This window comes from Diachasma alloeum, unplaced genomic scaffold (genome assembly GCF_001412515.2).
Source record: "Diachasma alloeum isolate Michigan unplaced genomic scaffold, Dall2.0 Dall_scaffold_00539, whole genome shotgun sequence".
Lineage (NCBI taxonomy): Eukaryota > Metazoa > Arthropoda > Insecta > Hymenoptera > Braconidae > Diachasma > Diachasma alloeum.
In genome coordinates, this window is record NW_021680671.1 from 199,367 (window position 1) to 214,116 (window position 14,750).

General features: G+C 36.9%; 1 protein-coding gene across 1 annotated transcript in view; it reads right to left on the reverse strand.

Annotated features, from left to right (window-relative positions):
• Nucleotides 1-14,750, reverse strand: part of LOC107042920 (lutropin-choriogonadotropic hormone receptor) — an 83,066-nt gene extending 68,316 nt beyond the window's left edge. Inside the window, exon 1 of the mRNA XM_015264172.1 lies at nt 13,638-14,750. Coding sequence (XP_015119658.1) covers nt 13,638-13,873 — 236 coding nt within the window. The 5' untranslated portion in view covers nt 13,874-14,750. The remainder of the gene's footprint in view (nt 1-13,637) is intronic.

Genomic DNA, 14,750 nt, shown 5'->3' on the forward strand with positions numbered 1-14,750 from the left:
TTTCCAAGATTAAGTTCGTTGTTCTCAATTTTTTTATATTAAATAAATGTACTGAAAAATTTGTAAAAATTAATTCACACATCTAATATTGGCTATACTTACCGTTGAAATTCCGATATAGTACCAATTAAGAACATAACATGTTGTAAAATGTGTGCTATTATACGACGGCGAGTCAGTGGATTACTTGGGCATAATAGGAGAAGACTCCAAACTCAACGGGCATTAGTCTTAAAATTACTGGTGATCAGTATTGGCGTGTAATGAAGGTGAAAATAAGTACGCAACGGGTGGGTAGTCTACGGAAACAATAAGGATAGAAAGTAAAAAGTTTATACTCAATTCAAAACAAAATTAAATTGCACTTATTATTAACCGATATATTCATAATTAATTCAAGGATTAATGTTCTTTTTACCATCATTTGAAACGAGAGTAGGGAGAAGAGTTTATACGGAGTAACTGCAGTGAATGAAACAAAGATAATACTTTCACATCGTTGTTGTTTCCTTTAAGGAGACTTAATTTTCAAAAACTGGTAGAAATTATCAAGTTTCGTATCAGCGAAGGAGTGGGATATTTGTTTTGGTACTCTCTGGCTACTGACAGTCATTTTCAAGCGTAAAGAGTACAAAATATTGAAACAGATTATGAATTAATCGGTATTGACGATGTGAGTAGTGGTTTCAGTCTCGTGACCCAATGCAACGGGTATACATATGTTTTGCGGTAGGAAATTAGTCACTACAGAAGTACCGAATAACGTTGGAGAATGATTTGGATTTCTCCATATAATTTGACAATTCCTACCTCAAAATTTAACATGTATTTGCCTTTCCTATTCATTTCGACTTGTTTTATTAACTCATTTGTATTCCAATGAATGAAAATATAAAAAATAATGACATGAATGTATTATTCCCTATTACAATCACCAGAGAACAAATGAAAATTAGGCTGAGAATCTCTTGTTGTTTCCATATTTCATGTGAATCATTTACTGATCATCATATGATTCAATTCACAAAAAAATTGTATTTTTATATGCGTGGAAAATCGGTGAAACGCCGGCGTTTTTCTGTCGAAGCGCCCTATTCGTATGAATTTCAGAAGAAATAGATGCGATGTCAGAATTTCCACCGTTTCCTTTTTTCCGCGTACGAAATAGAAAATCAGTAGAAGTAGAACCAACGTCCTTGGTGCAGATCAGAACATAGAGGAATAGATAGATACTCGACAGTGGATTGAAAAACTCGGCGCGAAGGACGTTGGTCCTGCTTCTACACGGAGAGAAACATTCAGTAAAAATTACGGAACTCACAATTCACTCACCGATTACGGAATCGACTCAGAAAATTTCAGTGATGGTATCGTAATTTTTCCCAGGAGATTCAGATAAAAATCACGAAACGCTCCGAAAAAATTCCGTGACAGTTCCGTAAAATTTCCTACACCCACATTTCGTTTCGGAATTACGGAAAAGATACGTAAGTTTTATTGAATATTTCTCTCCATGTACTGATTTGTTATTTCATAAAGCGTTTTTCTGCAATCCTTATTTGATTTAGAAACATTTTTCTCATAGACAGCTGATTGTGCCCTATGGACATTCATTTGACATTTTTGACTTGATTTTTTTTTCATTTCTTCGTATTAAAAAAAAAATCTACTGTTCAGTAAAAATCAAACAAAACTTTTCCTTGGCGCAGTTTTTTTACAAAACATTTGTTCTTGTTTGTTAAGGAGATTTTGCAAGTTTTTTCCAAATCGGTCACATGGTTATTCTCCTGACCTTTTATTTTTGTTTTCCGAAATGGAAAGAAAACTATTTCTCATTTTTTTCCGCTCAGGAAACAGGAAGTTCTACTCATTTTGAATCCCATAACTTTCGAGAAATCATTTATGCACAGAACTCAATTCAAAAATATCTGTGCAATTTATCATTCATGCACCAAATTGAATTTGTAAACTCCCGGGCTCCCTCATTAGTGCGCACCCTCATTGTATTGCACTGCTACCAACTCCGTAACAAAAAAATGACGGGAGATTATGTGAAATGTGAGAATGTGCATATAAACCTGTTGCTATGCGCGAATTTTTTTTAATATGAATTTGAACAAAAAAGATGTTTACATCAATGAGAAGCTTGTCGCCGATTTACATAATGCAACTAAGAGTATTTTTCATGTAGCTTGTCACGTTTGCTTTTTATTTAATGGATATGATTCGGAGATAGTAGAGGGGGTAGTTACTACGTGTATAGATACACGGCAGCGTCCGGCCAGTTTTGTACAGTCAGAATCAAAACTTTTCCTTGGCCGATACGCTACCGCGTATCTCGATCTTTTATAGAGGAAAATTTATCAAAAAATATTTTGTCCCTAAGTTACAAGATTGCTGTGATACCATTATTATTATCTCACTTAATAATTAATTTTTTGTCTGTGATTATTGCATAGCCAAAATGACAAACTATTATCCCTCGTTTTATACTTCAGCAATTGTCGGGAAGAAAATACACATGGGAGCAGTGAATAACGAGAAAGTAGTGCAAGAAATTGAGGACGTCTTTGGGCTCGTCGTCAGCGTGCTAGCCCTATAAACCAAAGCGCCCCAGTAGCGCAGGTTCGAGTCCCGGTGATGAAAGATTTTTTCATCGCCGGAAAACGAACCCAGTGCATATGGAGTTAGTTATGTAGAGTTAGATATAAGTTAGCTTAGAAGCAAGTGCGGGTAGGGAATTAGGCTGGGGTACCGCGTAGGTACTGGGACGGGTAGGTAAAAGACCACAACGGTTATACTATCTGGCACCGCCCAATTTTAGTGCAAGAAATTACATTTCTTACTTGCGCAGAAAATACAATTTTTTTTGAAAAAACTGAATCTATTTTTGCAATAAAAATTTTCAATCTCGGCGCACGCGTCGCATGTTTGGCACAAAAAATCCTTTTTTGACAATTATTGGAAATGGGATAATTTAAATAACCGAACCGGTAAATAAGTGAAAAGAAACTTTATTACTTTGACTTTACTTAAGGAACTTCTGCAGTAAGTATACTTGGTGAAAATTTCGAAATGGTATAAAGACGCAATATTTGGATCATATGTTGTTGAGCACATTCAAAAACTATTTCCAAAATTTCAAGTCCCTTATCCACCCCATTTCCGAGATATACATCGTCAAAAATGGAAAAAACACAAAAATTGAATGTTTGGCGATGCATATCTCAAAAATGGGGTGGACCAGGGACTTGAAATTTTGGGAATATCTTTTTAATGTGGTCAACAACATATGATCCAAATATTGCGTCTTTATACCATTTCGAAATTTTCACCAAGTATACTTACTGCAGAAGTACCTTAATACGCTCGGAAGACACATTCGCTCGTTACCAATTCCTTGGAGGAACTAACTAAATGACAACGGGATACAACGCCCTGAACCTTTAGTGACGTGCACGCAATAGATCCTATTCATTCAACTCAATTTATTCTTTAAAACCAAAGTATAAACATTATAGCCCACACTATTGAGAATTTTCGCCCATAAAAATGTTTTTCATACCCGGGTATAAACATAGAGAGAAAAATATAAGATTAATTTTTGCTTCGTATTAAATTTCAAATTTCACCGGTTTTTCGTTGCAAGGGTTAACTTGCCAACGCGGCATCGCCCGAGAGCCTTATTCAGCCAGGGAATGTTGAATGTGGAGTGGGTTTTTTCACTTGGAAAATCTGTGGAATATTCGGTTTGAAAATTGTGTTTAATTTTCAGATGAATATTATGTGGAAATTTGTGATGAAAAATTGGTGTGGAATTTTGGCCCGGCCGGGGCTCGAACCTGGGAGCTTGAGGTTGTGAATCTCATGCTGCTACCAAGTGCGCCACACAGCCGGGTTTGCTTCGTATTATTTTAACCAGAAATTCAACAATGATTTTTAACAAACGATTTTTTTGATACAAGTAAGACTTGTTTGCGAACCCTGCTGTTTTTCTCGCAGTGTGGAGTACGCTCGCTGCACGATTCTCGCCGCGACTGTCCGCAGGCCCCAGACCGCACTCTACCGCGTGCACGCAGTGCAAATCTCGTCGCAACACTCTATCTCGCAGATTCAGCTAGAATTTCTACTACCGTACGACATTGTAAAGGTACTTACATATCCTTAATCGGACCTACCTCTTACCTACTGAATTCTTCGCATTCTTCTCTCTGCGTACACAACTGAATAATTCACTATATATTCCGTATATTTACGGTGAAGAATGCGAGAAATGAAAGCAGGGCTTTTTCAGCTTTTCGACGAGGTCAATATCGATTGAAAATTCTCTGAAGAATCCAGTAGGGACTCGACTCACGCCGCTATCTCGATTATTCGTCGGGATATACTTGAAGAACCAATGTAATCCCGAGATGATGGGTCAGATCATCATGAATTCTACCCAAATTCGATAATAATTTCATATAATTTGGCTAAATCTTTTATGGATGCTTCAGGCAATAATCGCAATGACGTGGCCATTGAATTCTCATGAAACAACATGACCGTAATATCAAATAACATAACCCAACATATAACATAACCGTCAATGTGTGAGGATCATTTGAGTGGGCAACAAAACGAGTCGCGTGTACGTGGGCACTTTGACGATGAACTTTAATGAGACCACACGAGTCTCCCGTAATTGAATCCCCGCGTTTATTACCGGAATACCACGGTTCAATTGACCCTAATGCCGATCATTCATGACTTTTTTAACTCAACTGTGTGATTTGTGGAAAATGGTTGAAAGCATTCCACAAGTTTTCAGATAAATTTCCCCCGGGTTTACGGTTTATCATTTTTCATCTCTCTTTTTCTCCTTCGCAAAAGTGAATGAACTTTTGGAAACTATACTTCCGATTCAATATTCGTTTTACCAAGTTTAAGATTTGATTTATTTTTCTGGAAGTTTAGAGGTTCTCCACATCAATTTTCAGATGGCAGTTTTTTTAAGGACTCTTGATCGTAACTCCCGTTGAGCATAAAATAAAAGATTTTCTCACTGGAATTGGAGACAAAAATCTCGGGGACGAAAATTCAAACGGGACAAGATTGGGCCAGTACTGGGAACCGAGCTGCCGAATCTCGGGTAGCGATTCTGAATCCGCCTTGGCCCAGCCTCCGCTAGCTATTGATTTGATAACGGTGGCCGATATTATTTGCCAAGTATCGGCAGATGATCGGCAACCCTGACCCACCCAATACTCGTTTTTAATAGTTGAAAAAATTAATTAATACATTATTTTTTAATAATTTAATTTACATTCTTCGGCTGATCCTTCCTAAAGAAACCGATAACTGCTGATAATGATGAGTGAAAAGTTGGACTCGTCGGGATTCGATCCTGGAACCTTCGGGTTGCCAGTCGTTAACTTTACCCCCTCGGCCACCGTAGAATTGTTAGTTACGAAGAAGTTTATCAGCTACATGAATGAAATATTGTATTCTTATTTGATTCTCTAATTTTATCAAATTATATAACTCAATATAGATATAGTAAACAGCCTATTTATTAATGATTAATGAATAATAAGTTGACAGCTTTCCCGAGAATGGAAGTAAATGAATTTATGCTTATCAATATGAAAAATGAAGATCTTTTTTCTTCTAGATGATTTGTAGAAATCGAGAATTTTTCATCTTTCTAGGGGAGCATGGGGCAAAATGAAACAGTGGGAAAATCTCGTCATCTACAGGAGATAGGACATTTTTGAAAAGGACCTTTTTTGTAGCTTGTAAAATTCTCTACAAAAAAGGTTTTCATGAAAATCCTCCTATCTCCCTTAGATCACAAGATTTTCTTGCTGTTTCATTTTGCCCCGTGTTTCATTTTGCCCCACCGTCCCCTAGCTATTTTCCCCGTTTGACCGTTATCGTAATTTGACCCTTACAAACGTTTGATCCTTAAGGTCTCCAGTTTGACCCTTACATGGACCTTATGATCGCCTGACCCTTAGCATCTGTTTACGCGTTTTCCTGTATGATGCATTCAACCTCTATGATCGTTCGACCTTTTATAAAAGATCGAAGGTTTCACTACTACCCCTATTTGACACTTATGAACCTTGTAACCCTCGTGAGTTTTTAGCCCGTTGGATTATTGCACTCGGTTTCCCTGCTAGACAGTGACCCTAGTGAAAGTTTCCCCCTTGGGATCGGTTGACTTGTCTTTCCTGTTTGACGCTTATCAAGTCTCAGCGTCTGGAGCCCAATTATTCGTCGAGACTTGGCATTCGACTAGTGATGCTGCGAGACACTTTACGAGACAAAACTTTGCTGTATAAACCTGTAAGTTTTATGCTTATAATAATAATAAAAAAAAAAGAGACAAAACTTTGGAGATGTGATCTCGGTCTCAATGAACATGAACATCTTTGCCTCAGTCTCGAAATATGCAATATCGACTTCTCTCGTGATGACTCCCAGTCAATAGATCTCATCTCGGGCTCAAGTTTTTCGTATTTTTTAATGTAGAATCTTGGTTTTGTTTCAGTTTGTCTCATCTGGGTTTTCTACATATCAAAAACGCGAAAAACTGGAAATCGAGATGAAATAAATTGACCCGGAGTCATCACGAGAGGAGTCCATACTGTGCATTTTCAAAGTAGTGATGCCCTCGAGACTAGTCGAGAATTATTTTGAAGAGATCATCACGGTCTGGAAAAACATCGAAAGTTTGGGAATCGTCGCAATCTCGAAAGACCGGTGCATCTCGTCACAATTCCGGGAGGATTTATCTTGCCTGGATCTCGAGATTTTCGGTTTTTTAAGTTTACGAGACGAGATGAGACAAATATCGAGACAAACATTTGAAAAACAGAAAATACTGAAACTCAGACGTGATGGATTCTTCCAAGTTCGTGACGAAATGCACCGATCCAATGTCTTTCGAGATTACGACGATCCCTAAACTTTCGATGTTTTTTTAGACCGTGATGATCTTTCCAAAATAATTCTCGTCTAGTCTCGACGGCATCACTACTCCAAAGTATTGTCTCGTGATGTCTTGTGAAATATCTTGCGGCATCACTAGATTCGACGAATAGCCATTTGACGTTCATGCAGCCAAAATTTGGCCACGGAGGGGTCGCCGAGACTTGACTTGCAATTCAAAGCCGATATTTGGCCGTGAGTGGATGCCCAAGACTTGGCATGCCAATTCTAGGCCGAGGTTTGGCCTGCTCCAACAGCATCGGCAATTCGGCCCCGGGCCACAGTGAAAATTGTCTGCATTTTCTAGGACACCGATTTCATGTCACACTTAACACCGAATATTTTATGTGTCACTGGATAAAAATTTTCAAAAAGTATACTGGAAATTTCAGCCATAAATTTTCAATAGTGCACTATTTTCAAGACTTTGAACGCGTTTAATTTCAGGACCGCGGATGTCTAGAAATTGCGGATATTCCCTTGACAACTAAAACTTTATTTCCTTGTGAATCTCCAGCATAGAGGGACATAATAAAGCTTCGATCCGTACATTCAACCCCTATTTTCCACCGATTGCTCAAAAAAAAGGTCTCTAAGTGCATTTTTACGGGATTTTTATAGTGCTTCCTTTTAATTCCGCGATTTAATTTTGTATTTCCAGTAAGACGTCTGTAAAAATGCACTTAAAGAACTTTTATTTCGAAATAAATGTCGAATTTTTTTAGAAAAGGTGTTATACACAGGAAAATTTGCCTTGAAAATTGTAATGCTAACATCTTCCAGGTGGGCCAGACTAGAACCATCGGTGTTTGCATATGAGAAATTACTGGAAATGACTACTTTTTTATATTTCCAGCACCTTAACCCCTCGCGTACGGGGCCTTTCTGTTACGAAGCCTGAAGTGCACCTAATATCACTGAGATTCGATAAATTCTGATGCATGAAAAATTATAAAACGCATTAAAACTTGAAGCTACACTATCCAGCATTCGAATGGCTTTGGCGGAATTGGATTATCTGTCACAGTTTTGGAATTATCCAGTTTTGAACAGAATCAAGCGTTTTTGGTTGAGTTCATATACGTATATGGACCCCGTCCTTGAGGGGTTAAGGGGTCTCCTCAGTAGGGCAAAACGGTGATGGGCGCGCGGGTGGGTGAAGCGTAAAATGGTTATGTTAGTGAGGTTATTTTTGAGAGAGACAAAACATCAAACATGGCATACGTTGGATAGTGACAGACATCGCGCCATTTATTTTCATCATTAATTTATTCAACAAATTAACGACAAAATTCGATAAGACGTCATTGCCCATATTTTTGAGGGTTTAATATAGATAAATATAATTTCCTTTGCTGGCTAGCACATTGTCAACAGTGTGAGGGGTAAGGGACGAAATAGCGTTCATAAAGCCCATGTATAAGCAGAAACTTGAATGATTAATTCAAAACGAACAAAACGATAAAACTACTCGGAGCTTATTTTCACAATTTTGCTATTACCATTCTTGATTATTATCTGACATATTCAATTTGCTAGCATATTGCCGTTTTGTGACCAAAATTACTGAAGAGAGCCCTTAATGTACGAGAATTCCTTTGCAAATTCTGAACGTGAAATTTCCCACGGGAAACGGAGGAATGGTGAGAAGAAGAACCGGAAATAAAATTTTTTTTCGGCACAATTAATTTTTCCATACTGCTTTTCACTTTTCCTCGTCAGGTAATTGGCATTGGTACTTTTCCAAACTCGTAAAAGCGGGGATAGCCATATCCATTAATTATAATTACCGTTCAATTATTAAGCAGTCAATTAGTTAATATCACTCTTAAATTGTAATTATTGAAGTAATCGTCAATTTAAATATTTCTTAATCAGTTATTGAGTTAGAAGATTGGCGATTATTTAGATAATCGGGAGTCTCTTATAAGAAATTTAGTATTATTTACTTAATAGAAAATCTACTATTCCATATTATTAAATATTTAATTCATCATCAACTGAAAATTTAGATCACCAATTATTCAAACCTTTTGTAATTTCGATTAGTATATTTAAACCTTGATTAATGTAAGTCGGAAATTTTTTTAATGTTGAAGAAGGATAGGGGTCATTTGGTCCAAAAACAATTCGTCCAATGAATAATACGTCCAATTTGGCCCAGATTAAACGGCATAAACACACCATAAACACAGGTAAATACAAACACGAACCCGAGAAACTCAAAACTAATTACCCATCGATAACGACACCAGACCAGATTCACGTACACGCGAACAACGTACAAACCCAGTACAACAGTACCTTTAGAACTGCCATCGAAGACAGATCGAAATTCAAATTCGCGCAATAAATAAACGAAAAACCTAGTGTCTAGTGATCGAAGGAGAATGAAATAAAAGTATAAAAAACCCTGACAATTGAATTTTTATGGACAGTTCACGATGGATACGAATGAGGAAGAGTACGGAACAATTGTTCCATCAAACAAAGATCGAGATAAACTAACAGTGCGTGGATTTTTGCACACCCTCAGATACTCGAAAAAAAGAAAAAATGAAAAAAAAATCCCTACATAATTTCCTATTTCCCAAAATAATCCGCATTTTTTTGGACCAAAATTACATTGGGTAAAGAAAATATTGGACTAAAGGATGATTGGACGAAATAAAATTGGACCAAAAACTTCATTGGATGAACTGATGTTGGACGAAAAGAGATTGGACCAAAAGATTTTGGACCAAACGTACCGGAGCCTTGCAGAATCGGAAGATTGCTGGTCGTTCCTGCGTGAAAGTGAAAATCACTACGGAAAAATACGAGTGAAAAACCTCATGGCACTATAGTCCTGAAATACAGGGTTGCCAGATTTTGGCGATTTATAGCCAAAACCTGTACAATTTTAAATGGGGTGACGTCACGATCTGGTAACACTGCTGAAATATACTATTTAAGCAGCGAAGCGGTAAAACGGTTTTAGTCGATTTCGACTATTGGTCAGTTTTCAATAAATACCTCGCAATCTAAAGCAGATAGCGAAATTTTTGTCATAACCTTTTTTGGAGAGCGAATTGAGAGCTACAAAAAAATTGTCACAAAAATTTCGCTATCTCCCGTAGATTCGAAGATATCCCTCGAAAACTCAGCTGAAAGCTGAGTCGACTAGAATTATTCTACCGTTTCGCTACTGATTTTCACTCAGTGTACGTAGAATCGAGGAATCAGGAAGTTCTGGTACGGCCACTCGCTTCTACCCAACTGTCACTAATACCCAATTTCGGGAGCGAGCTACCAACAATCCACTCCATTATATCACGGTCGGTTTTCAATCATTTTTTGGCAAATCACACGTGTGAGTGAAAGTAAAATGCCACCTCTGTCATCACGAATTAACTTAATTCGACAATTACAGTGGACGCACAGTCGTGCACATAATATTCCCCAATAATCTTGCGAACTTATTCCGAGAACTTCCCCTCGCACACGCGAGTGAGGAGATAATTTTACTCGGCGGAATTTATGCTGCGTTCAAGATTGATCATGTTCACTGTCGCGTTATGCGGAAACAAGTTGAGAATCACACATGCAAGAAAATTATTATTTACTTTATTTTCGTTCTCTACTAATTGCGCGATTTCGGTTCAACTCGAATAACGTAAATACGTGGATTTATGGCTAAAATATGGAGTAATTGCTTTCAGCGTGATTTCATACGGAAGCTGTTGAACGTGGGGAAAAATTCACTGATGAGAAATGTTCCCGCTCGTTAAACCTCGGCCAGCGAATGCGGTCGGTTTTTTCGTATCTCTTTCTTCCATTTCTTTTTTTACAATTTGGAGAATTACGGTAATAAATTTGCATTAATGTTTCGCGAATGACAGATTTATCATGGATCATTGAATTATTATTGGGTTTGAAACAAAGATAATTCTAGGTGAGTTGTAAAGTAATAATTAATTTTATAAAATTAATGAGTTCATTTTGACACTTGTTCATTTTGCATTCACTTTATAAAAAAAAAAATAATAATTTTGGGAGACAATATTATGAAACATTGCTTGCATCTGAAGAAAAATATGAAAAGGATTTCTCTCACTCATCCTCTGAAAACCACTTCATTCCCAAGTCATTTAGGGGTTTGAATTTACTAATATATTTTCAGGTATTATGAAAATACCGCAAATCTTCACTGTTTAGATAATTTTTTTTGCAGCCAATTCATCTTGACATTATCGTCTAAAATTCATCTTTATGAGAGAATTCCATTCTTCGTGGGTAAAAGAAAAGAACAGTTCAATTTCGACATTGTTCGTTCATTTTTAGCTAAACGTATGAAAATAAAAATAGAGAAACCGTTCTGTTTTCTGAGAAAATGTGATTTTCATCGACTTTCTATCATTCAATATCTATTAAAAAAGTGCGTGCTACACGGAGAGAAATATTCAATAAAAATTACGTATCTTTTCCGTAATTCCGGAGTGAAATGCGGTTGTAGGAAATTTTACGAAGCTGTCGCGGAGGTTTTCCAGAGCGTTCCGTAATTTTTATCTGAATCTCCTGTGAAAAATTACGATACCGTCACTTAAATTTTCTGACTCGATTCCGTAATCGGTGAGTGAATTGTGAGTTCCGTAATTTTTACTGAACATTTCTCTCCGTGTAGAGTTGCATAATTTCAATAGAATTTTACTAGAACTCCGATAAAATTTATAAAGTTTACAACACTATTTTGATAGAATTTCTCAGAGGAAACGCTTGTGTTTTTTAGTTCAATTTTGTTATCCGTGTTTTCCCGAAAACGATCGATTTTATTAAGAAATATCATAAGACCTTGTTAATTGCTGATTATATTGCTAACAAAAAGTTTCTCATATATTTTATTTCAAAACCACTTCTTACGCCGAAAGAAACAAATTTTAATTTTCAGGAACAAGTCACTGATTCTCAGGAACATGTAACTGATATCAGTGTTCATCAGTGATTTCCATTACTGAAATTTGATGGTAATTTCTTAAAAATTAGATATGGGTTCCTGCAAATCAATGACATTTTCCTGAAAGATAGTGAACATGGCCCTGAAAATTAGTGACGATGTCACTAAAAATTTCACAATGACGAATTCTCAATAAATGGGCATAAATTCCTGAAAATCGATGACATGTTTTTAATAATTCGGGATGGATCCCTGACAATCAGTGACGTGTCCCTGAAAATTAAAACTTTTTTTATCTGTGTATCGGTATAATTCCGTCTTCAACAAAGTCCCATGAATATATGTTAAAGGCCTATGAAAATTTGAGCATCAGAATTTTTTTTGCACAATACAGCAGCGTCTCGCTTTAAATGCGATAAAAATTACTCCAGCGAACAGCAAAATCTTTCTGTAACTAGTAAAATTAAACCATTCTACCGTACTCCACCGTAATTTTTCTGGTATTTTGGTGTCCGCGTAGAACATTCCATTTTCACTTCCAAGTGGAAAAGGAAGATTCAGTAAGCCACGATAGCTCAAATGCGACATAGCTGGTTGAGTATTCATTTATGTCCAAAAAGGTTACTTTATAATTAAAAATTTCGAAAACCTCTTCATTTTCTGAGTAAAATTCGAACATGTTCTACCGAATGAGAATAACAAATTGAACAAAAAGAAAAAAAGTTGCGATTTTCAGGTATATCGCTGATTTTATAGATGATGTCCCTGATTTCGTAGATGTCACTGATTTTCAGGAATCTACCACCTATTGTTGATGATACCCGATACTGACCAGAATGATCTTGATTAGCAGTGATTTTTATCACAGAAATTTGGTGATAGATTCATGGAAATTAGAGATGGATGCCTGAAAATCAGTGACGTTTCTCTAAAAATTAGTCACAAATTAGTCACTGGAAAGTAATGATAATGTCAGTGAAAATTGGTGACAAAGTCACTGAATTTCATAATCGCGCACTGAGAGAAAAATATAATTCTTCTGACTATATTCCATCACCATCGAATTATAGTCAAAAAGTCCTCAACAATTTTTCATGGGTTACGGTAACTATGGCTGGAGAAGTAATTACTACAATGGAATGTAGTCATTCCAACTATTTTATAGTTCTCCTTACGATAGATTTGTCGTTGTTACTTTTGAACTTTGGTTAGTTTAACTGCATTTTGATTTGCTAAAATTACGCTTGTGAAGTTACTATAATCTTATGTGCCGCATACAAAAAAAAAATCGTATCGTTCACCAAAATGCCTCAACTATTTTCTTATTGTAAATCGAACTTCAGATTTTTCTCTCAGTGCGAATCACTAACAATTGAAAATAAATTCCTGAAAATCGGTGACATGTTCCTGAAAAACCAAACTCTTTTTCCTCCATAAATCGATTTATCGTCTTTTAATTTTTTAATTATCAATAACATCAGTTAAGGTACAGTGTTTTTTGTGCTGTTTTGCTGGTCCGTTTAGTTAAAAGGAAATGTTTGAAGTAAATGAAAGTTTCTTAAATAGATGAAAATAGAGTAATTGCCCTAATGACGACTGAGATTTACCCCTCGAAACGTTGGCAAAAGTAAACGGATTTTTTCTGTTAATTCACTGTGGACGTTAAAATAGCCGAGACTCCAAATGGCCTGGAGAAGGAGAAATTAAAAAAACTTCAATATCTACTCACATCTTCGTAATATCATTGGCCCTAGCACTCCAAATTGTTCCAATGGCCTGTTGGACGCTGGTTAATCCAGCACCCCGGCACACAATTTCCCTCCCGTCGGCGCTGACATTGCACGCCTCCAGCAGGCCCCACTCACTGTATTCCCTCACTCCAGTGTCACCAATGACCACAAAAAATCCAACAAAAATACCAAAAACAATTGCAACTGTCTCACCACCCCGAAACGTCCTACACATGCTTTTCCAATCCACCACTGTTGATTATTCTCCCCCTCACGTCTGATATCTCAAACAGCTGCAATAACTCCGAAATCACATTGCTGGGGAGTTACAGTCGGCATTGACTTCCATAGGGTTGAATTGATGTTGAAATAACAACGCTGTCTGATACCCTATTGCCTTACTCCCTTCGGGCTCCTTGGGTGAAGGACAAATGTGTTTATTTGGCCAGTGTAAGCCACGGGGTTTGGGCGTAGACGGGCTGATTACTTGCCCGATTGACGGTGCCTCGGGTTTACCACCCTCATCCCCGTGATTCTTCATTCCACCTTCTTCAATGCCACCAAAATCATCATCCGGCTATCTCCCTCCTGACGGTACTGCGTGCCTCTCCAGAGACAATTCGCTACTTCCCTCACGATTTTTTAATCATTTCCATTTTAATGAGAGACGTGAATCAATCAACATCCAAATAACAATTATTATAAGAATTTTAAAAATCAATTTCAATTCAAATTCTGCCCCGGAAAGTTAACGTGAGAACACTTGAGTGATCCTCTATTTACTTCACAGAATTTAAACAATTTTCGTTAGAGAAAGAAATCCTGTGAAAGAACTCAATTTTTCTCAATTCGCTCTAACTTTAAAAGTTCTTTCAAGTTTACGTGAGATTATATCGGGACAGTCGATGCTTCAATTTGTTCTCTATTATCTCCAAAATTTTTAATCATTTTTATAAAAGAAAAATTATGTCGATTCGACGTTTGCAGGAGGATTAAGCGAGGAATTTTCAAAAAAAGATGTTTCCTCTTGAGTTAACGTGAGAACACTCCAGGTGATACTCGATGCTAGTGCACATTCGCCGGTGGTATCCGATGTACTGAAGTGTCTGTTA